Raw genomic sequence first — 23,359 nt, 5'->3', positions numbered from 1 at the left:
CTCAACGCTAGCCCGCAGGCTGCCCAGAGCTGCCTGACTCTCCTGAGGAACCGTGCAGGGTATTAAAGCAATTAGCTGAATTAATTTATTTATATCCATCTCTAACTCAAAGACAGGAGTAAACAAGGCTGAGAGCCAGCTCCAGAATAGCTCCACAAAGCACAGCAACGCCTTTTGAAAAACAGCCAAACTACTGCAATGGAGTAGCAGAGGCTACTCTGTTCTTTAGTTTCTAAAGTCGTGACTAAGAGGGCTTAGAACCTATTGTCTTCCATATCAGAACTGCTAAAGCTCCTTTGCCCATCCAAAGTATTTATTCATCCACATGCAAGATAGTTTCAATAGCTTTGGTGAGAAAAGGAGTGATTTTACAAACATTTTACAAATCCTGAACATGCTTCTGGAAGTGACATCCACCCCACTGCATCCCCACTACACCCCAGACCTGCCTTCCTCTGGCATCACCTGATACCCCTTCACGACCCCAGCTCAATGATGCCTAGCCAGGGTCTTCCCAAGACCTCCACTACTGAGCTCTCGAAAGCCCCAGCGCAAAAGTTCAGGATTCCCTGCTATGAATATTTTATGTTTACTTTTAAACAAATAATTTCAATATAGGGCTTCATACTAGTCTTGATATAAATTAAATCAGTACTATTCATTCATTTATTTAGAGAGAAAAACACTCCCTACACGTGTCCGACTCTGGGCTCATATTTCCTTCCTTCCATAAAATTAACAGCTGGGAAAGAATATCTACCATCTATACCCATAATCTAACTTCTTCACAAATCTGGCTAGGACAGGGAATATTAATAATTCATCCTTAGGAAGGCCACGGTGACAAAATGACCAGATGTGAAAAAAAGCCCTCGCTCTCTAAAGAAGAGCTAAAGAATAAAATCTTTAAACTACTAAGCGCACCATCCCTCTTCCTCCTCCTATTTAAATTTATACTACACTTCATGAATTTAGGTTAAAAAGGAGAGGGAAACTCTTATTCCACGAAGACTGAATCCAAATAAAGGCTGAGGAGTTATTACAATTGCAAGACACCAATCAGCAAAGCCACGCTGGACAAAAAGGGGTCTGTGTTTCCACCTGTTCGGAAGTGTTCTTCAAGCGGATAAATTTCCCATCAACATCTATCTCTTCAATGCAGACATTCCCAGTGGCTGAGGCAGAATGAGAGATGCTGACACTACTGCTGGCCTCGGATTCTTCCACGTCCACTCTCTTCCGCTTCCCTCTGGTTGTACGCACGCTGCGACTCGAGGATGCGCGTGATACTGTCACACGGGAAGAAGGGCTCGGAGAGAGCTTCAATCTACATGGAGGAATAAAACACTCCAATTATGAAACGCATATGCCCTTCCTACCTTAAAAAAAAGGATATTAATATCCTGCACATGCATTACTAAAGCAAAACATTAATGACAATCTGTTAGACAAAGCCAACATACATCTTAACGAAGAAAAACTTATTTGTGCTACAATGCCTACTGTCGTAATACTTTTTTTTTCTCTTTAAAAAAGTATCATTTAGCAGGAGAGAAGATGGCGGTAGAGTAAGACGCGGAGATCACCTTCCTTCCCACAGATACAGTAGAAAAACATCTACACGTGGAACTGCTCCTACAGAACACCCACTGAGCGCTGACAGAAAACGTCCGACCTATAAACAGGCAAGAAACTGCCCCCGTACTTGGGTAGGGCAAAAGAAAAAAGAAATAACAGAGACAAAAGAATAGGGATGGCACCTGCACCAGTGGGAGGGAGCTGTGAAGGAGGAAAGATTTCCACGCATTAGGAAGCCCCTTCGCGGGCAGAGACTGAGGGTGGCAGAGGGGGGAATCTTCGCAGCCATGGAAGAGAGCGCAGCCACAGGGGTGCGGAGGGCAAAGCGGAGAGATTCCTGCACAGAGGCTCGGCAACGAGCAGCACTCACCAGCCCGAGAGGCTTGTCTGCTCACCCGCCGGGGCGGGCGGGGCTGGGAACTGAGGCTTGGGCTTCGGTCGGATCGCAGGGAGAGGACTGGGGTTGGTGGCGTGAACACAGCCTGAAGGGGTTAGTGCGCCACAGCTAGCCGGGAGGGAGTCTGGGAAAAAGTCTGCAGCTGCCGAAGAGGCAAGAGACTTTTTCTTCCCTCTTTGTTTCCTGGCGCGCGAGGAGAGGGGATTCAGAGCGCCGCCTAAACGAGCTCCAGAGACGGGCGCGAGCCGCGGCTAACAGCGCGGATCCCAAAACAACAGGGGTGCAGAGGGAAAAACGGAGAGACTCCCGCACAGAGGCTCGGCGCCGAGCAGCGCTCACCAGCCCGAGAGGCTTGTCTGCTCCCCCAACGGGGCGGGCGGGGCTGGGAGCTGAGGCTCAGCTTCGGTCGGATCGCAGGGAGAGGACTGGGGTTGACGGCGTGAACACAGCCTGAAGGGGTTAGCGCACCACAGCTGGCTGGGAGGGAGTCCGGGAAAAAGTCTGCAGCTGCCGAAGAGGCGAGAGACTTTTTCTTGCCTCTTTGTTTCACGGCGCGCAGGGAGAGGGGATTCAGAGCGCCGCCTAAACAAGCTCCACAGACGGGCGCGAGCCGCAGCGATCAGTGCGGGCACCAGAGATGGGCGTGAGACGCTGGGGCTGCTGCTGCCGCCTCCAAAAAGCCTGTGTGTGAGCACAGGTCACTCTCCACACCGCCCCTCCCGGGAGCCCATGCAGCCCGCCACTGCCAGCGTCCCGTGATCCGGGGACAACATCCCTGGGAGAACGCACTGCGCACCTCAGGCTGGTGCAACGTCACGCCGGCCTCTGACGCCGCAGGCTCGCCCCGCCTCCTCCGTACCCCTCCCTCCCCGCGGCCTGGGTGAGCCAGAGCCCCCGAAGCAGCTGCTCCTTTAACCCCGTCCTGTCTGGGCGGGGAAAAGACGCCCTCAGGTGACCTACACGCAGAGGCGGGTCCAAATCCAAAGCTGATCCCCAGGAGCTGTGCGAACAGAGAAGAGAAGGGGAAATCTCTCCCAGCAGCCTCAGAAGCAGCGGATTAAAACTCCACAAACAACTTGATGTGCCTGCATCTGTTGAATACCTGAATAGACAACGAATCATCCCAAATTCAGGAGGTGGACTTTCGGAGCAGGATATATTAATTTTTCCCCTTTTCCTTTTTTTTGTGAGTGTATATGTATGTGCTTCTGGGTGAGATTTTGTCTGTATAGCTCTGCTTTATAATAGCTTTATTTTACTTCACTATATTATAGCCTCTTTCTTTCCTTCTTTCTATTTTTTCTCCCTTTTACTCTGAGCCGTGTGGACGAAAGGCTCTTGGTGCTCCAGCCAGGCATCAGGGCCGTGCCTCGGAGGTGGGAGAGCCAACTTCAGGACACTGGTCCACAAGAGACCTCCCAGCTCCACGTAATACCAAACGGCGAAAATCTCTCAGAGATCTCCATCTCAACATCAAGACCCAGCTTCACTCAACGACCAGCAAGCTACAGTGCTGGACACCCTATGCCAAACAACTAGCAAGACAGGAACACAGCCCCATCCATTAGCAGAGAGGCTGCCTAAAATCATAATAAGGCCACAGACACCCCAAAACACACCACCAGACGTGGACGTGCCCACCAGAAAGACAAGATCCAGCCTCATCCACCAGAGCTCAGGCACTAGTTCCCTCCACCAGGAAGCCTACACAACCCACTGAACCAACCTTAGCCACTGGGGACAGATACCAAAAACAACGGGAACTACGAACCTGCAGCCTGTGAAAAGGAGACCCCAAACACAGTAAGATAAGCAAAATGAGACGACAGAAAAACACACAGCAGATGAAGGAGCAGGGTCAAAACACGCCAGACTTAACAAATGAAGAGGAAATAGGTAGTCTACCTGAAAAAGAATTCAGAATAATGATAGTAAGGATGATCCAAAATCTTGGAAATAGAATAGACAAAATGCAAGAAACATTTAACAAGGACGTAGAAGAACTAAAGAGGAACCAAGCAATGATGAAAAACACAATAAATGAAATTAAAAATACTCTAGATGGGATCAATAGCAGAATAACTGAGGCAGAAGAAAGGATAAGTGACCTGGAAGATAAAATGGTGGAAATAACTACTGCAGAGCAGAATAAAGAAAAAAGAATGAAAAGAACTGAGGACAGTCTCAGAGACCTCTGGGACAACATTAAACGCACCAACATTCGAATTATAGGGGTCCCAGAAGAAGAAGAGAAAAAGAAAGGGACTGAGAAAATATTTGAAGAGATTATACTTGAAAACTTCCCTAATATGGGAAAGGAAATAGTGAATCAAGTCCTGGAAGCACAGAGAGTCCCATACAGGATAAACCCAAGGAGAAACACGCCAAGACACATATTAATCAAACTGTCAAAAATTAAATATAAGGAAAACATATTAAAGGCAGCAAGGGAAAAAAAACAAATAACACACAAGGGAATCCCCATAAGGTTAACATCTGATCTTTCAGCAGAAACTCTGCAAGCCAGAAGGGAGTGGCAGGATATACTTAAAGTGATGAAGGAGAAAAACCTACAACCAAGATTACTCTACCCAGCAAGGATCTCATTCAGATGTGATGGAGAAATTAAAACCTTTACAGACAAGCAATAGCTGAGAGAGTTCAGCACCACCAAACCAGCTTTACAACAAATGCTAAGGGAACTTCTCTAGGCAAGAAACACAAGAGAAGGAAAACACCTACAATAACAAACCCAAAACATTTAGAAAAATGGGAATAGGAACATACATATCGATAATTACCTTGAATGTAAATGGATTAAATGCTCCCACCAAAAGACACAGGCTGGCTGAATGGATACAAAAACAAGACCCATATATATGCTGTCTACAAGAGACCCACTTCAGACCTAGAGACACATACAGACTGAAAGTGAAGGGATGGAAAAAGATATTCCATGCAAATGGAAATCAAAAGAAAGCTGGAGTAGCAATTCTCATATCAGACAAAATAGACTTTAAAATAAAGACTATTACAAGAGACAAAGAAGGACACTATATAATGATCAAGGGATCGATCCAAGAGGAAGGTATAACAATTGTAAATATTTATGCACCCAACACAGGAGCACCTCAATACATAAGGCAAATACTAACAGCCATAAAAGGGGAAATCGACAGCAACACAATCATAGTAGGGGACTTTAACACCCCACTTTCACCAATGGACAGATCATCCAAAATGAAAATAAATAAGGAAACACAAGCTTTAAATGATACATTAAACAAGATGGACTTAATTGATATTTATAAGACATTCCACCCAAAAACAACAGAATACACATTTTTCTCAAGTGCTCATGGAACATTCTCCAGGATAGATCATATCTTGGGTCACAAATCAAGCCTTGGTAAATTTAAGAAAATTGAAATCGTGTCAAGTATCTTTTCCGACCACAACGCTATGAGACTAGATATCAATTACAGGAAAAGATCTGTAAAAAATACAAACACATGGAGGCTACACAATACACTGCTTAATAACGAAGTGATCACTGAAGAAATCAAAGGGGAAATCAAAAAATACCTAGAAACAAATGACAATGGAGATACGACGACCCAAAACCTATGGGACGCAGCAAAAGCAGTGCTAAGAGGGAAGTTTATAGCAATACAAGCCTACCTCAAGAAACAGGAAACATCTCGAATAAACAACCTAACCTTGCACCTAAAGCAATTAGAGAAAGAAGAACAAAAAAACCCCAAAGCCAGCAGAAGGAAAGAAATTATAAAGATCAGGTCAGAAATAAATGAAAAAGAAATGAAGGAAACAATAGCAAAAATCAATGAAACTAAAAGCTGGTTCTTTGAGAAGATAAACAAAATTGATAAACCATTAGCCAGACTCATCAAGAGAAAAAGGGAGAAGACTGAAATCAATAGAATTAGAAATGAAAAAGGAGAAGTAACAACTGACACTGCAGAAATACAAAAGATCATGAGAGATTACTACAAGCAACTCTATGCCAATAAAATGGACAACCTGGAAGAAATGGACAGATTCTTAGAAATGCACAAACTGCCGAGATGAACCAGGAAGAAATAGAAAATATGAACAGACCAATCACAAGCACTGAAATTGAAACTGTGATTAAAAACCTTCCAACAAACAAAAGCCCAGGACCAGATGGCTTCACAGGCAAATTCTATCAAACATTTAGAGAAGAGCTAACACCTATCCTTCTCAAACTCTTCCAAAATATTGCAGAGGGAGGAACACTCCCAAACTCATTCTACGAGGCCACCATCACCCTGATACCAAAACCAGACAAAGATGTCACAAAGAAAGAAAACTACAGGCCAATATCACTGATGAACATAGATGCAAAAATCCTCAACAAAATACTCGCAAACAGAATCCAACAGCACATTAAAAGGATCATACACCATGATCAAGTGGGGTTTATCCCAGGAATGCAAGGATTCTTCAATATACGCAAATCAATCAATGTGATACACCATATTAACAAATTGAAGGAGAAAAACCATATCATCTCAATAGATGCAGAGAAAGCTTTCGACAAAATTCAACACCCATTTATGATAAAAGCCCTGCAGAAAGTAGGCATAGAGGGAACTTTCCTCAACATAATAAAGGCCATATATGACAAACCCACAGCCAAGATTGTCCTCAATGGTGAAAAACTGAAACCATTCCCACTAAGATCAGGAACAAGACAAGGTTGCCCACTCTCACCACTATTATTCAACATAGTTTTGGAAGTGTTAGCCACAGCAATCAGAGAAGACAAAGAAATAAAAGGAATCCAAATCGGAAAAGAAGAAGTAAAGCTGTCACTATTTGCAGATGACATGATACTATACATAGAGAATCCTAAAGATGCTACCAGAAAACTCCTAGAGCTAATCAATGAATTTGGTAAAGTAGCAGGATACAAAGTTAATGCACAGAAATCTCTTGCATTTCTATACACTAATGACGAAAAATCTGAAAGTGAAATTAAGAAAACACTCCCGTTTACCATTGCAACAAAAAGAATAAAATATCTAGGAATAAACCTACCTAAGGAGACAAAAGACCTGTATGCAGAAAATTATAAGACACTGATGAAAGAAATTAAAGATGATACAAATAGATGGAGAGATATACCATGTTCTTGGATTGGAAGAATCAACATTGGGAAAATGACTCTACTACCCAAAGCAATCTACAGATTCAATGCAATCCCTATCAAACTACCACTGGCATTTTTCACAGAACTAGAACAAAAAGTTTCACAATTTGTATGGAAACACAAAAGACCCCGAATAGCCAAAGCAATCTTGAGAACGAAAAATGGAGCTGGGGGAATCAGGCTCCCTGACTTCAGACTATACTACAGAGCTACAGTAATCAAGACAGTATGGTACTGGCACAAAAACAGAAATATAGATCAATGGAACAGGATAGAAAGCCCAAAGATAAACCCACACACATATGGTCACCTTATCTTTGATAAAGGAGGCAAGCATATACAGTGGAGAAAAGACAGCCTCTTCAATAAGTGGTGCTGGGAAAATTGGACAGGTACATGTAAAAGTATGAAATTAGAACACTCCCTGACACCATGCACAAAAATAAACTCAAAATGGATTAAAGACCTAAGTGTAAGGGCAGACACTATCAAACTCTTAGAGGAAAACATAGGCAGAACACTTTATGATGACATACATCACAGCAAGATTCTTTTTGACCCAGCTCCCAGAGAAATGGAAATAAGAACACAAATAAACAAATGGGACCTAATGAAACTTAAAAGCTTTTGCACAGCAAAGGAAACCATAAACAAGACCAAAAGACAACCCTCAGAATGGGAGAAAATATTTGCAAATGAAGCAACTGACAAAGGATTAATCTCCAAGATTTACAAGCAGCTCATGCAGCTCAATAACAAAAAAACGAACAACCCAATCCAAAAATGGGCAGAAGACATAAATAGACATTTCTCCAAAGAAGATATACAGATGGCCTACAGACACATGAAAGAATGCTCAACGTCATTAATCATTAGAGAAATGCAAATCAAAACTACAATGAGGTATCATCTCACACCAGTCAGAATGGCCATCATCAAAAAATCTAGAAACAATAAATGCTGCAGAGGGTGTGGAGAAAAGGGAACCCTCCTGCACTGTTGGTGGGAATGTAAATTGATACAGCCACTATGGAGAACAGTATGGAGGTTCCTTAAAAAACTACAAATAGAACTACCATACGACCCAGCAATCCCACTACTGGGCATATACCCTGAGAAAACCATAGTTCAAAAAGAGTCATGTACCAAAATGTTCATTGCAGCTCTATTTACAATAGCCAGGACATGGAAGCAACCTAAATGTCCATCGACAGATGAATGGATAAAGAAGATGTGGCACATATATACAATGGAATATTACTCAGCCATAAAGAGAAGTGAAATGGAGGTATTTGTAATGAGGTGGATGGAGTTAGAGTCTGTCATACAGAGTGAAGTAAGTCAGAAAGAGAAAAGCAAATACAGTATGCTAACACATATATACGGAATCTAAGGGAAAATAAAGGTCATGAAGAACCTAGTGGCAAGACGGGAATAAAGACACAGACCTACTAGAAAATGGACTTGAGGATATGGGGAGGGGGTGGGGTGAGATGTGACAGGGTGAGAGAGTGGCATGGACATATATACACTACCAAAGGTAAAATAGATAGCTCGTGGGAAGCAGCCACATAGCACAGGGAGATCAGCTCGGTGCTTTGTGACCACCTAGAGGGGTGGGATGGGGAGGGTGGGAGGGACGGAGATGCAAGAGGGAAGAGATATGGGAACATATTGTATGTGTATAACTGATTCACTTTGTTATAAAGCAGAAGCTAACACACCATTGTAAGGCAATTATACTTCAATAAAGATGCTTTAAAAAAAAAAAAAAAAGAGAAAACTCTGAAAAGAGTAAAAAAAAAAAAAAAAAAGTATTATTTGAATGTTTGAGGTAGGAATAGACTATAACCATAATGCAGGAAGTTTGGAAAACCAGGGGGTGGGGAGATGAGGGGAGGACATTGGGGTGAACATGTCATCTACCACCACCCTACCACAACCCCTGTTACATTCAGTATACTTTCCTTAAGTTTTTCATACCTGCATTTTCTTTTTACAAAATTACAATCACAATGTATACAATACTGAAATTAAATGGCTTTTATTCTAAATCAGACACTTTCCCTTTGGAACTTTTTTCTCAGAAAAGGTATAAAAGGATTAATACACTAAACAGATTTGAAAAATAAGTATAAAGTCTCTTTCAGCAAATCTGATATTTTGCAACATATTAAAATTATCATTTTAAATCACAAAGGAAAGACTCTATCCTGACACAGTTCAACTCTATCCTGACAGAGTTCAGCATTTAAAATAATAAGACTGCTTGAACATCTTCTATTGTTGAGGTAAAAGTATGATCTATTACTACCTATCTCTACAGCTAGGTATTAAAAGAAACAAGAAAATATTTAAAGTTGCCTTAATTGTTAAAAAAAACCAAAAAACCTATTTACTTTTCTTTAAATAGAAAGGGTGGGGGCAAAAAGCAGACTATGAGGTAGGGTGACAACTAAGTTACTCACCTCTCTTCTTCGCCTTCTAAGAGCTTCCTGTACGCACTGATTTCCATGTCCAGGGCCAACTTTACATCAAGAAGTTGTTCATAATCGTTCAGCTGTTGCTGCATCTGATCCCGGATTTCCGCCATCTCTCTCTCTTTGTCAGACAGCATGCGGCGAGAGTTGTCTCTTTCTTTAGCAAGCAAGTCCTCCAACTCTTGAATCCTCTCCAAACATGCTCTAGACTTAAGATTCAAGGGAACACATTTACTTTCTAGGAACATTCCAACATTAGCACAAGGCAGCTATTCTAAACTATTTCCTGGACTGGAACAAATCCAATCTCTGACACCAGAATCCAAGAAAATTTTTATTTTAAGAAATTAAAAACCAAAATTTCTCCAATACAAGATACAGCCCTCAGGAAAGTTTTATCTTATAAAAAGGCTAGAAAAAGATATATTCATCAAATGTGTCATAAATGTACATATAATTTTTCTTTACTTGACCAAATAAAACAAAATTGTAAGCTGTGGTTTTAGTAAAAGTCAAGTCTGGCTCCCCTACAAACCGTTTAGCTCAAAAGTATAAAGTAACAAAAGTAAAGAATTAAAAGATAGAAAACTCATTGACAAAAGAAACCTAGTATCTTATGGAGAATTGCTGCAACTATTCAGAAACTGAAGAAAAGTGATTCCGGTTACCACTTTAGAACTGTTGTTCTTTCCCACGCTCAATCAGCATGCAAAGACTATATGATATACGGTAGTCTGGAAATATTATTGTAAACATAGAAACTTCATATTTGGTATTAAAAAAATGAAAAATCACACATCCTATACCAGAAGGTTCATCTTAGAAACGCTGTGGTTCACTAGGTATTATTCATCTGTATTTCTCCAAGACAGAATTCATCTCCATAACCTCAGAAAATTACAAAGGTAATCAACTCAGAAAGACTGATGTATAGCTTAGGCCCTTAAATCACAAGTACCTGCGCATCAAAGCAGGAGAGAAAGGGCACATACTGTGCAAAAGTTAAATCGAGAAGGCTAAAGATAAAAAGGAGCTCTATGTTATGCAGAAACACTACACTCCAGGTTAGTGAATTTATTTCTCACAGGGGTACAGATTAAAAAATTTGAAACTGCTTTGCATGTATACTGGGGCTGGACGAATAGGTAAACGGGATGGCAGAAACCAGGTTTCTTACTCTCAGAGAGCAGTTACAGGTAAGCAAGCAAGGAAGCCTGAAGTGAACCCAGTGGTACAGGGTTAGAGTCAGAGACATATGTATAAACTCTTGGTTACCTTACTATAAACACAAGTGGACACAGATACAATTACAGATAAATGTGTAAACATGGGTTAGCATATACACATTTATTACCTAGCTCTGCCCACAAGCAGGCCTAGAAGCAATGACACCCCAATACCAATGAGCATACTCAGTGCCCAGATCTTAATTTCTAGATGCCACTCTCCAATAAAAAGAACGAGGGCCACTTGCAGAAATAGCTGATTCTACTGCTGGAGCAGGGAAAATACAAGATGAGCCTAGAGCATCTTATAGAACCAGAAAGTAAAGAAGTGCTCAAAAAAAGGGGGAACATGGTAGCCAATTTGACAGAACTCCTTATAGCCAAAGCTAGAACAATTTGAGCCAATAAAACAATGTAGTATTTGATTACAGCCCATATTATAAAAACATTTCCATGAGTCCATACTGATATAAACAAATGAATGAATAAATAAATATACAAATAGGGGGAAAAAAAGATGAATCTTTACAAAAGAATTCCATTTAACAAAGGTAAATACTTTCTTCAGGATGTGGAGCTAAATTCCTGCCCTTTACCCTTGAGAGTGGGATGGACTTAGTGACTTGCTTCCCAAGAACAGAGTATGGAAAGGCAAAAATAGTAACTTAACAGTGGAGAAACCTGGCAAACACCGTCTTAATCAATGATGAGGGTTAACATCACCAGTGACGTTGTGTGTATGTCACGTAATCCCTGATATGATGTAACAAGAAGGGCACTTAAAATCCGTAACCCCAGGCTGATCATGAGAAAAGCACCAGACAAACTTAGATTGGGGGACAGTCTACAGGACACCTGGCCAGTTCTTCTCAAGACTGTCAAGGTCATGAAAAATAAAGAAAGCCTAAGAAACTGTCACAGACCACAGGAGACTTACAGAGACCTGTGGTATCCTAAAACACAAAAACTACAGTAATAGAAAATCTGGTAAAATCCAAACAGCCTAGAGTCTAGTTGATAGTAACGTACCAATGTCAGTGTCTTAGTTTTGACAAATGAACCACAGTCACCTAAGATGCTAACAATGGGGGAAAACTCAGGGAGGGAGATAGGGGAACTGTCTGTACCAGCTTTCTAACTTTTCTGTACATCTACAATTATGCCAAAATAAAAAGGTTATTTAAAAAATAATCAACCAGGGACTTCCCTGGTGGCGCAGTGGTTAAAAATCCGCCTGCCAATGCAGGGGGCTTCAATCCCTGGTCGGGGAAGATCCCACATGCCATGGAGCAACTAAGCCCGTGCACCACAACTACTGAGCCTGTGCTCTAGAGCCCGCGCACCACAACTACTGAAGCCGGTGCACCCTAGAACCTGCACACCGCAACTACTGAGCCCACGCGCCGCAACTACTGAAGACAGCACGCTCTAGGGTCCGCATGCTGCAACTACTGAAGCCCACGTGCCTAGAAACCATGCTCCGCAACAAGAGAAGCCACCACATTGGCAAGCCTGCACACTGCAACGAAGAGTAGCCGCCGCTCACTGCAACTAGAGAAAGCCCGCGCAGCAACGAAGACCCAACACAGCCAAAAACTTTTTTTAATTAAAAAAAAAATCAACCTATCAATTTATTAAAATCCAGAGACATTCTATATCAGAAGCAGGCATTCATCTCAAGAGTAATACTAAACAAAATCCTGCCTCAGAGAACTTGCATTTAACTGCATTTGCAAAAAAACTGGCTATAAACTGAGAAATCCATTTTTTCTCCCTCTCAGGCTTATTATTTTTTTGGAGGAAGAAAATATAAGAAGTGTAAAATGTGTCCTCTTTGGGAACTCCCTGGCGGTCCAATGGTTAGGATTCCTCACTTCCACTGCAGGGGGCATGGGTTTGATCCCTGGTCGGGGAACTAACATCCCGCAGGCCACGCGGTGTGGCCAAAAAAATAAATAAAACGTCTCCTCTTCAATCAATCTCTTCACTTTTATCTCCCATGTGGGAGAAAGACAGATGGGCAACAAGGTGGAATCTAAAGGAACATAAACCACCCAAGATTCAGACTTAACTTCTGAGCCTCAATCTGTAAACACCAAAATGTCTCTATTTCTCCACCTTTGATGTTATAGAGTTTTTTAAGAAGGAAAAATCACAATCTAGGTATAAATAAGTTTTAAAGTTACTCTGAGTCGTTTTGTATTTTAAATAGAAATAGTTAAATGTAGTTTAAAATAGCTGCTCTACACCTGCTTTGTAGTGAAATACAAAGAACACAACATGAGAGATAGACCTAGATTCTTCTTCCTGATTCTGCCATTAACTGTAACATACCTCACTAAACTGGTATCCACGTTAGGAAAATGAAGAGGTCTAACTAAACTATCTGTTAAGATTCTGCCTGTAACTCTACAGGCAGATACAGTTAATATTTTACTAACTGGTTTCTAATGGTCTTGGGTTTTCTTTGTTTTAAAGTATGTAACATACTTGTACCAGTTTATTATGATCTAGCTGCAACAGAAGTTTCCAGAGTTCGGGTGTTAGAAAAACAAAAAGTAGAGGTGCTTTCAAGTGCCACTGGAGACTCTTTTGCCACTCAGTCTCTGACCAATCAATTAATTTGGCCAAAGTCAAACATCTAGATAGAAATGAAAGAAATGCTATAAGCAATGTATGAAACTCCTAATTCCAAAACATAATACCACTATCATATATATATCTTAAAAAATATTTTCTAAGTCAGCATTTTAAAGGCTATGTCAGGAAGATCTTCAAGATGGCAGAGGAGTAAGACATGGAGATCACCTTCCTCCCCACAAATACATCAGAAATACATCTACACGTGGAACAACTCCTACAGAACACCTACTGAACACTGGCAGAAGACCTCAGACTTCCGAAAAGGCAAGAAATTCCCCACGTACCTGGGTAGGGCAAAAGAAAACAGAAAAAACAGAGACAAAAGAATAGGGACAGGACCTGCACCTCTGGGAGGGAGCTGTGAAGGAGGAAAAGTTTCCACACACTAGGATGCCCCTTCACTGGGGGAGTCGGGGAGGTGGGTCAGGGGGGAAGCTTTGGAGCCACAGAGAAGAGCGCAGCAACAGGGGTGCAGAGGGCAAAGCAGAGAGATTCCTGCACAGAGAAACAGTGCTGACCAGCACTCACCAGCCCGAGAGGCTTGTCTGCTCACCCCCCGGGGCAGGTGGGGTCTGGGAGCTGAGGATAGGGCTTCAGAGGTCAGACCCCAGGGAGAGGACTGGGGTTGGCTGCGTGAACACAGCCTGAAGGGGGCTAGTGCACCACAGCTAGCCGGGAGGGAGTCCGGGAAAAAGTCTGGACCTGCCTAAGAGGCAAGGGACCACTGTTTCAGAGTGCATGAGGAGAGGGGATTCAGGGCACCACCTAAACGAGCTCTAGAGACGGGCGCGAGCCGTGGTGATCAGCGCGGACACCAGAGACGGGCATGAGACGCTAAGGCTGCTGTTGCAGCCACCAAGAAGCTTGTGTGCAAGCACAGGACACTATCCACACCGCCCCTCCCGGGAGCCTGTGCAGCCTGCCACTGCCAGGGTCCCGAGATCCAGGGACAACTTCCCCGGGAGAACACACGGCACGTCTCAGGCTGTTGCAATGTCACGCTGGCCTCTGACGCCGCAGGCTCGCCCCACATCCGTACCCCTCCCTCCCCCCGCCTGAGTGACCCAGAGCCCCCGAATCAGCTGCTACTTTAACCCTGTCCTGTCTGAGCAAAGAACAGACACCTTCAGGCGACCTACACGCAGAGGCAGGGCCAACTCCAAAGCTGAACCCCAGGAGCTGTGCAAACAAAGAAAAGAAAGCGAAATTTCCCCCAGAAGCGTCATGAGCAGCGGATTAAATCTCCACAATCAACTTGTTGTACCCTGCATCTGTGGAATACCTGAATAGATGACGAATCATCCCAAAATTGAGGCGGTGGACATCAGGAGCAACTGTAGACTTGGGGTATGCTTTCTACATCTAATTTTTTTTCTGGTTTTACATTTATCTTAGTTTACTATTTAGAGTTTATTATCATTGGTAGATTTGTTTACTGATTTGGTTGCTCTCTTCCTTTTTTTTTAATATATAGATATATACAATATTTTCCTTTTTATCTTTTTCTGTGTATGTGTATGCTTCTTCGTGAGATTTTCTCTGTACAGCTTTGCTTTTACCATTTGTCCTAGGATTCTGTCTGTCTGTTTTTTCTTTTTTTTGTTTTTTGTTTTTTGTTTTTTTTAAAGTATTTGTTTTTATTTATTTATTTATGGCTGTGTTGGGTCTTCGTTTCTGTGCGAGGGCTTTCTCTAGTTGCGGCAAGCGGGGGCCACTCTTCATCGCGGTGCGCGGGCCTCTCACTATCGCGGCCTCTCTTGTTGCGGAGCACAGGCTCCAGACGCGCAGGCTCAGTAGTTGTGGCTCACGGGCCCAGCTGCTCCGCGGCATGTGGGATCTTCCCAGACCAGGGCTCGAACCCGTGTCCCCTGCATTGGCAGGCAGATTCTCAACCACTGCGCCACCAGGGAAGCCCTGTTTTTTTTATTAGTATAGTTTTTAACGCGTGTTATCATTGGTGGATTTGTTTTTTGGTTTGGTTGCGCTCTTCTTTCTTTCTTTTTTTAAAATTTTATGTTATTTTTAATAATTTCTTTATTTTTTATTTTAATAACTTTATTTTTTTCCTTTTTTTTGAATTTTTGAATTTTATTTTATTTATTTTTTTATACAGCAGGTTCGTCTTAGTTATCCATTTTATACATATTAGTGTATATATGTCAATCCCAATCTCCCAATTGATCACACCACCACCACCACCCCCCACCACTTTCTCTTTCTTTCCTTTTTTCTCCCTTTTCCTCTGAGCCGTGTGGCTGACAGGGTCTTGGTGCTCCAGCCGGGTGTCAGGCCTTTGCCTCTGAGGTGGGAGAGCCAAGTTCAGGACATTGGTCCACCAGAGACCTCCTGGCTCCACGTATTATCATACAGCAAAAGCTCTCCCAGAGATCACCATCTCAACGCTAAGACCCAGCTCCACTCAACGACCAGCAAGCTCCAGTGATGGACACCCTATGCCAACCAACTAGTAAGACAGGAACACAGCCCCATCCATTAGCAGAGAGGCTGCCTAAAATCATAATAAGTTCACAGACACCCCAAAACACACCACCGGATGCGGTCCTGCCCACCAGAAAGACAAAATCCAGCCTCATCCACCAGAACACAGGCACTAGTCCCCTCCACCAGGAAGCCTGCACAACCCACTGAACCAAACTTAGCCACTGGGAGCAGACACCAAAAACAACGGGAACTACGAACCTGCAGCCTGTGAAAAGGAGACCCCAAACACAGTAAGTTAAGCAAAATGAGAAGACAGAAAACCACACAGCAGATGAAGGAGCAAGGTGAAAACCCACCAGACCAAAGAAATGAAGAGGAAATAGGCAGTCTACCTGAAAACGAATTCAGAGGAATGATAGTAAAGATGATCCAAAATCTTAGAAACGGAATGGAGAAAATACAAAAAATGTTTAACAAAGACCTAGAAAAACTAAAGAGCAAAACAAACAATGATGAACAACACAATAAATGAAATTTAAAATTCTCTAGAAGGAATCAATAGCAGAATAACTGAGGGAGAAGAACGGATAAGTGACCTGGAAGATAAAATAGTGGAAATAACTATCGCAGAGCAGAATAAAGAAAAAAGAATGAAAAGAATTGAGGACGGTCTTAGAGACCTCTGGGACAACATAAAACGCACCAACATTCGAATTACAGGGGTCCCAGAAGAAGAAGAGAAAAAGAAAGGGACTGAGAAAATATTTGAAGAGATTATAGTTGAAAACTTCCCTAACATGGGAAAGGAAATAGTGAATCAAGTCCAGGAAGCACAGAGAGTCCCATACAGGATAAATCCAAGGAGAAACACGTCAAGACACATATTAATCAAATTATCAAAAATTAAATACAAAGAAAAAATATTAAAAGCAGCAAGGGGAAAGCAACAAATAGCATACAAGGGAATCCCCATAAGGTTAACAGCTGATCTTTCAGCAGAAACTCTGCAACCCAGAAGGGAGTGGCAGCACATATTTAAAGAGATGAAAGGGAAAAACCTACAACCAAGATTACTCTACCCAGCAAGGATCTCATTCAGATTCGACAGAGAAATTAAAATCTTTACAGACAAGCAAAAGCTAAGAGAATTCAGCACCACCAAACCAGCTTTACAACAAATGCTAAAGGAACTTCTCTAGGCAGGAAATACAAGAGAAGGAAAAGACCTACAATAACAAACCCAAAACAGTTAAGAAAATGGTAATAGGGGGCTTCCCTGGTGGCGCAGTGGTTGAGAATCTGCCTGCCAATGCAGGGGACACGGGTTCGAGCCCTGGTCTGGGAAGATCCCACATGCCACGGAGCAACTGGGCCCGTGAGCCACAATTACTGAGCCTGCGCGTCTGGAGCCTGTGCTCCGCAACAAGAGAGGCCGCGATGGTGAGAGGCCCGCGCACCGCGATGAAGAGTGGTCCCCACTTGCCGCAACTAGAGAAAGCCCTCGCACAGAAACGAAGACTCAACACAGTCATAAATAAATAAATAAAAAGAACGTGAATTTCTTTAAAAAAAAAAAAAAAAAGAAAGAAAATGGTAATAGGAACATACATATTGATAATTACCTTAAATGTAAATGGATTAAATGCTCCAACCAAAAGACATAGACTGGCTGAATGGATACAAAAACAAGACCCATATATATGCTGTCTACAAGAGACCCACGTCAGACCTAGTGACACATACAGACTGAAAGTGAGGGGATGGAAAAAGATATTCCATGCAAATGGAAATCAAAAGAAAGCTGGAGTAGCAATTCTCATATCAGACAAATTAGACTTTAAAATAAAGACTATTACAAGAGACAAAGAAGGACACTACATAATGATCAAGGGATGGAGCCAAGAAGATATAACAATTGTAAATATTTATGCACTCAACATACGAGCACCTCAGTACATAAGGCAAATGCTAACAGCCATAAAAGGGGAAATCAACAGTAACACCATCATAGTAGGGGACTTCAAACACCCCACTTTCACCAATGGACAGATCATCCAAAATGAAAATAAATAAGGAAACACAAGCTTTAAATGATACATTAAACAAGATGGACTTAACTGATATTTATAGGACATTCCACCCAAAAACAACAGAAAACACTTTCTTCTCAAGTGCTCATGGAACATTCTCCAGGATAGATCATATCTTGGGTCACAAATCAAGCGTTGGTAAATTAAGAAAATTGAAATTGTATCAAGTATCTTCTCCGACCACAACGCTATGAGACTAGACATCAATCACAGGAAAAAAATCTGTAAAAAATACAAACACATGGAGGCTAAACAATACACTACTACCTAACCAAGAGATCACTGATGAATTCAAAGAGGAAATCAAAAAATACCTAGAAACAAATGACAATGAAAACACAACAATCCAAAACCTATGGGATGCAGTAAAAGCAGTTCTAAGAGGGAAGTTTATAGCAATACAATCCTACCTCAAGAAACAACAAACATCTCAAATACACAACCTAACCTTACACCTAAAGCAATTAGAGAAAGAAGAACCAAAAAACCCCAAAGTTAGCAGAAGGAAAGAAATCATAAAGATCAGATCAGAAATAAATGAAAAAGAAATGAAGGAAACGATAGCAAAGATCAATAAAACTATAAGCTGGTTCTCTGAGAAGATAAACAAAATTGATAAACCATTAGCCAGAGTCATCAAGAAAAAAAGGGAGAAGACTCAAATCAATAGAATTAGAAATGAAAAAGGAGAAGTAAGAATGGACACTGCAGAAATACAAAGGATCATGATAGATTACTACAAGCAACTATATGCCAATAAAATGGACAACCTGGAAGAAATGGACAAATTCTTAGAAAAGCACAACCTTCCGAGACTGAACCAGGAAGAAATAGAAAATATGAACAGACCAATCACAAGCACTGAAATTGAGACTGTGATTAAAAATCTTCCAACAAACAAAAGCCCAGGACCAGATGGCTTCACAGGCGAATTCTATCAAACATTTAGAGAAGAGCTAACACCTATCCTTCTCAAACTCCTCCAAAATAGAGCAGAGGGAGGAACACTCCCAAGTTCATTCTATGAGGCCACCATTACCCTGATACCAAAACCAGACAAAGATGTCACAAAGAAAGAAAACTACAGGCCAATATCACTGATGAACATAGATGCAAAAATGCTCAACAAAATACCAGCAAACGGAATCCAACAGCACATTAAAAGGATCATACACCATGATCAAGTGGGGTTTATCCCAGGAATGCAAGGATTCTTCAATATATGCAAATCAATCAATGTGATAAACCATATTAACAAACTGAAGGAGAAAAACCATATGATCATCTCAATAGATGCAGAAAAAGCTTTCGACAAAATTCAACACCCATTCATGATAAAAACTCTCCAAAAAGTAGGCATAGAGGGAACTTACCTCAACATAATAAAGGCCATATACGACAAACCCACAGCCAGCATCGTTCTCAATGGTGAAAAACTGAAAGCATTTCCTCTAAGATCGGGAACAAGACAAGGTTGTCCAGTCTCACCACTATTATTCAACATAGTTTTGGAAGTTTTACCCACAGCAATCAGAGAAGAAAAAGAAATAAAAGGAATCGAAATCGGAAAAGAAGTAAAGCTGTCACTGTTTGCAGATGACATGATACTATACATACAGAAGAATCCTAAAGACGATACCAGAAAACTACTAGAGCTAACCAATGAATTTGGTAAAGTAGCAGGACACAAAATTAATGCACAGAAATCTCTTGCATTCCTATACACTAATGATGAAAAATCTGAAAGAGAAATTAAGGAAACACTCCCATTTACCACTGCAACAAAAAGAATAAAATACCTAGGAATTAACCTACCTAAGGAGACAAAAGACCTATATGCAGAAAATTATAAGACACTGATGAAAGAGATTAAAGATGATACAAATAGATGGAGAGATATACCATGTTCTTGGATTGGAAGAATCAACATTGGGAAAATGACTCTACTACCCAAAGCAATCAACAGATTCAATGCAATCCCTATCAAACTACCAATGGCATTTTTCACAGAACTAGGACAAAAAATTTCACAATTTGTTTGGAAACACTAAAGACCCCAAATAGCCAAAGCAATCTTGAGAAAGAAAAACGGAGGTGGAGGAATCAGGCTCCCAGACTTCAGACTATACTACAAAGCTACAGTAATCAAGACAGTATGGTACTGGCACAAAAACAGAAATATAGATCAATGGAACAGGATAGAAAGCCCAGAGATAAACCCACGCACATATGGTCACCTTATTTTTGATAAAGGAGGCAAGAATATACAATGGAGAAAAGACAGCCTGTTCAATAAGTGGTGCTGGGAAAACTCGACAGCTACATGTAAAAGAATGAAATTAGAACACTCCCTAACACCATACACAAAAATAAACTCAAAATGGATTAAAGACCTAAATGTAAGGCCAGACACTATAAAACTCTTAGAGGAAAACACAGGCAGAACACTCTATGACATCAATCACAGCAAGATCCTTTTTGACCCACCTCCTAGAGAAATGGAAATAAAAACAAAAATAAACAAATGGGACCTAATGAAACTTAAAGCTTTTGCACAGCAAAGGAAACCATAAACAAGATGAAAAGACAACCCTCAGAATGGGAGAAAATATTTGCAAATGAAGCAACTGACAAAGGATTAATCTCCAAAACTTACAAGCAGTTCATGCAGCTCAATATCAGATAACAAACAACCCAATCCAAAAATGGGCAGAAGAGCGAAATAGACATTTCTCCAAAGAAGATATAAAGATTGGCAACAAACACAGCAAAGGATGCTCGACATCACTCATCATTAGAGAAATGCAAATCAAAACTACAATGAGGTTATCACCTCACACCAGTCAGAATGGCCATAATCAAAAAAATCTACAAACAATAAATGCTGGAGAGGGTGTGGAGAAAAGGGAACCCTCTTGCACTGTTGGTGGAATGTAAAATGATACAGCCACTATGGAGAATAGTATGGAGGTTCCTTAAAAAACTAAAAATAGAACTACCATACGACCCAGCAATCCCACTACTGGGCATATACCCTGAGAAAACCATAGTTCAAAAAGAGTCATGTACCACAATGTTCATTGCAGCTCTATTTACAATAGCCAGGACATGGAAGCAACCTAAGTGTCCATTGACAGATGAATGGATAAAGGAGATGTGGCACATATATACAATGGAATATTACTCAGCCATAAAAAGAAACAAAACAGAGTTATTTGTAGTGAGGTGGATGGACCTAGAGTCTGCCATACAGAGTGAAGTAAGTCAGAAAGAGAAAAACAAATACCGTATGCTAATACATATATGGAATCTGAAAAGAAAAAATAGTTCTCAAGAACCTACAGGCAGGACAGGAACAAAGACGCAGACATAGCAAATGGACTTGAGGACACGGGGAGGGGGAAGGGGAAGCTGGGATGAAGTGAGAGAGTGGCATGAACTTATATACACTACCAAATGTAAAATAGATAACTAGTGGGAAGCGGCTGCATAGCACAGGGAGATCAGCTCGGTGCTTTGTGACCACCTAGAGGGGTGGGATAGGGAGGGTGGGAGGGAGACGCAAGAGGGAGAAGATATGGGGATATATGTATATGTATAGCTGATTCACTTTGTTATAAAGCAGAAACTAACACACCATTGTAAAGCAATTATACTCCAATAAAAATATTTTAAAAAATTTTTTAAATAAAAAATAAAGGCTATGTCAGTTTTAAGTAAAACTAAAGAAGTACTTCACTAACATGAGTCACTTAACCAAAAAGGAAGTTCTATGGCGTAACATGCAGCATGACGAAACTAAGACTCCACAACAAATACAATTAAGATCTACAGTACAAAAAATATATGGCTTTTTTCTTTTTGGTGATCTTTTTAAGGTTAAAATTTATCAACCAAAGAAGATATCCCTCAAGGTATATTATTTATCATAAAATCTGATACCAGTAATGAATAGATGAAAGGATCATTCCCCATCCCCCTGAAATTTAGAGAGAAATTTAAAACTATTCTGGCTGAAGGAGGTGCTTCTCTCCTATTTCCTAAGGAGTGAGCTCCTCAAAACCCCCAGGGCCCTGCCTAACATTTTTTTAAAACCACTAACCCGAAGTTAACCAAAAAACTTGCAAAGATGGGAACATAATTACCAGGCAAAGAGGGAAACAGCCCTGGACCTGAGTCAGAAGACGTAGCTGCCAAATTTCAGAGCCTACCACTATTTAACCACAGGCAAGTCTTAGTCTCTTCAACTGTAAAACATCCATACCTAGCATAATCAAGTGGATTAAGCACCAGCCACATCCCCCCACCCCCCAAAAGACAGGGAATTGTAAAATTGAAGAAGAGGAGATAATTAGAATATGATTTATTAGATGGATAAAAGTAGTAAATGTCAACTCAGAGTAAAAACAGACAGGCCTATTTTTGGAAAGGTACCTATTAAATGGTGCAATGGAAAAGAGATTGTTAAATTCTTTTCTTTTTTTCTAGAATGCAATTATTCTCACAGGCATTCTCTGAAAGGCCAAATTCTTTTTTTTTTTTAACATCTTTATTGGAGTATAATTGCTTTACAATGGTGTGTTAGTTTCTGCTTTATAACAAAGTGAATCAGCTATACATATACATATATCCCCATATCTCCTCCCTCTTGCGTTTCCCTCCCACCCTCCCTATCCCACCCTCCCTATCCCACCCCTCTAGGTGGTGAGATTGTTAAATTTTTAAAAGAAAATCTTTGAAGAGAGTGAGGTGTAAAGGGAAAAACTGGGAACTATGAAAGAAACCCATTTATCAGCCTACATTCTCTGGGCCGGTCATTAAACTCACCCAGGTCTGTGGTCAGACTGAATGAACTCAAAGGTCCTTGTCCTTCCAGCTCTACGGTTACATGAAAACTTCAAAATACTATCAGGACAAAATAGGTCCAAAATAATTTTTAAATTTATGTTGTGAGTAATAAAGTAAGTACACATGACAGGCATTGTAAGAACTTCTGTTTTTTAATAACTTTTTTTACATCACCCTGTTTTACATAACTCATTGCTTTCTAAATTCCTACAATAAATGTCTTCAGTTTTACAATCAGAAAAGGACATTACTAAAAACAAAAGAAAAAGAAAGCTTAATCAAGAATAAAAAAGTTTACTCGTGGAAAATTTAAAACAACAGAATTTCCTCCCTTAAGGAAAACAGAAGCTGAAGTTACTTCCCAAGTAATTAAGGTGAGTAGATTATCAAAACATTCTGCGTACTTATATGGTTGTATATGTACTTTGTGTGCACATCGACATCACCCTTAGACTAAAAAC

The 23,359-nt window shown here is 41.0% G+C and overlaps 1 protein-coding gene across 2 annotated transcripts in view; it reads right to left on the bottom strand.

Annotated features, from left to right (window-relative positions):
• LMNB1 (lamin B1) overlaps nt 1–23,359 on the bottom strand; it is a 75,400-nt gene that overhangs the window by 13,000 nt on the left and 39,041 nt on the right. For both annotated transcript variants that reach the window (XM_036848659.1, XM_036848658.1), the window contains exons 7-8: nt 9,638–9,858; nt 1,102–1,327 (exon numbers count right to left, since the gene is read on the bottom strand). In XM_036848659.1, coding sequence (XP_036704554.1) covers nt 1,102–1,327; nt 9,638–9,858 — 447 coding nt within the window. The remainder of the gene's footprint in view (nt 1–1,101; nt 1,328–9,637; nt 9,859–23,359) is intronic.

Source organism: Balaenoptera musculus, chromosome 3 (assembly GCF_009873245.2).
Source record: "Balaenoptera musculus isolate JJ_BM4_2016_0621 chromosome 3, mBalMus1.pri.v3, whole genome shotgun sequence".
NCBI classification, from domain to species: Eukaryota; Metazoa; Chordata; class Mammalia; order Artiodactyla; family Balaenopteridae; genus Balaenoptera; species Balaenoptera musculus.
The sequence above is the reverse complement of the archived record's forward strand: the minus strand, read 5'-3'. Positions and strand labels throughout refer to the sequence as shown.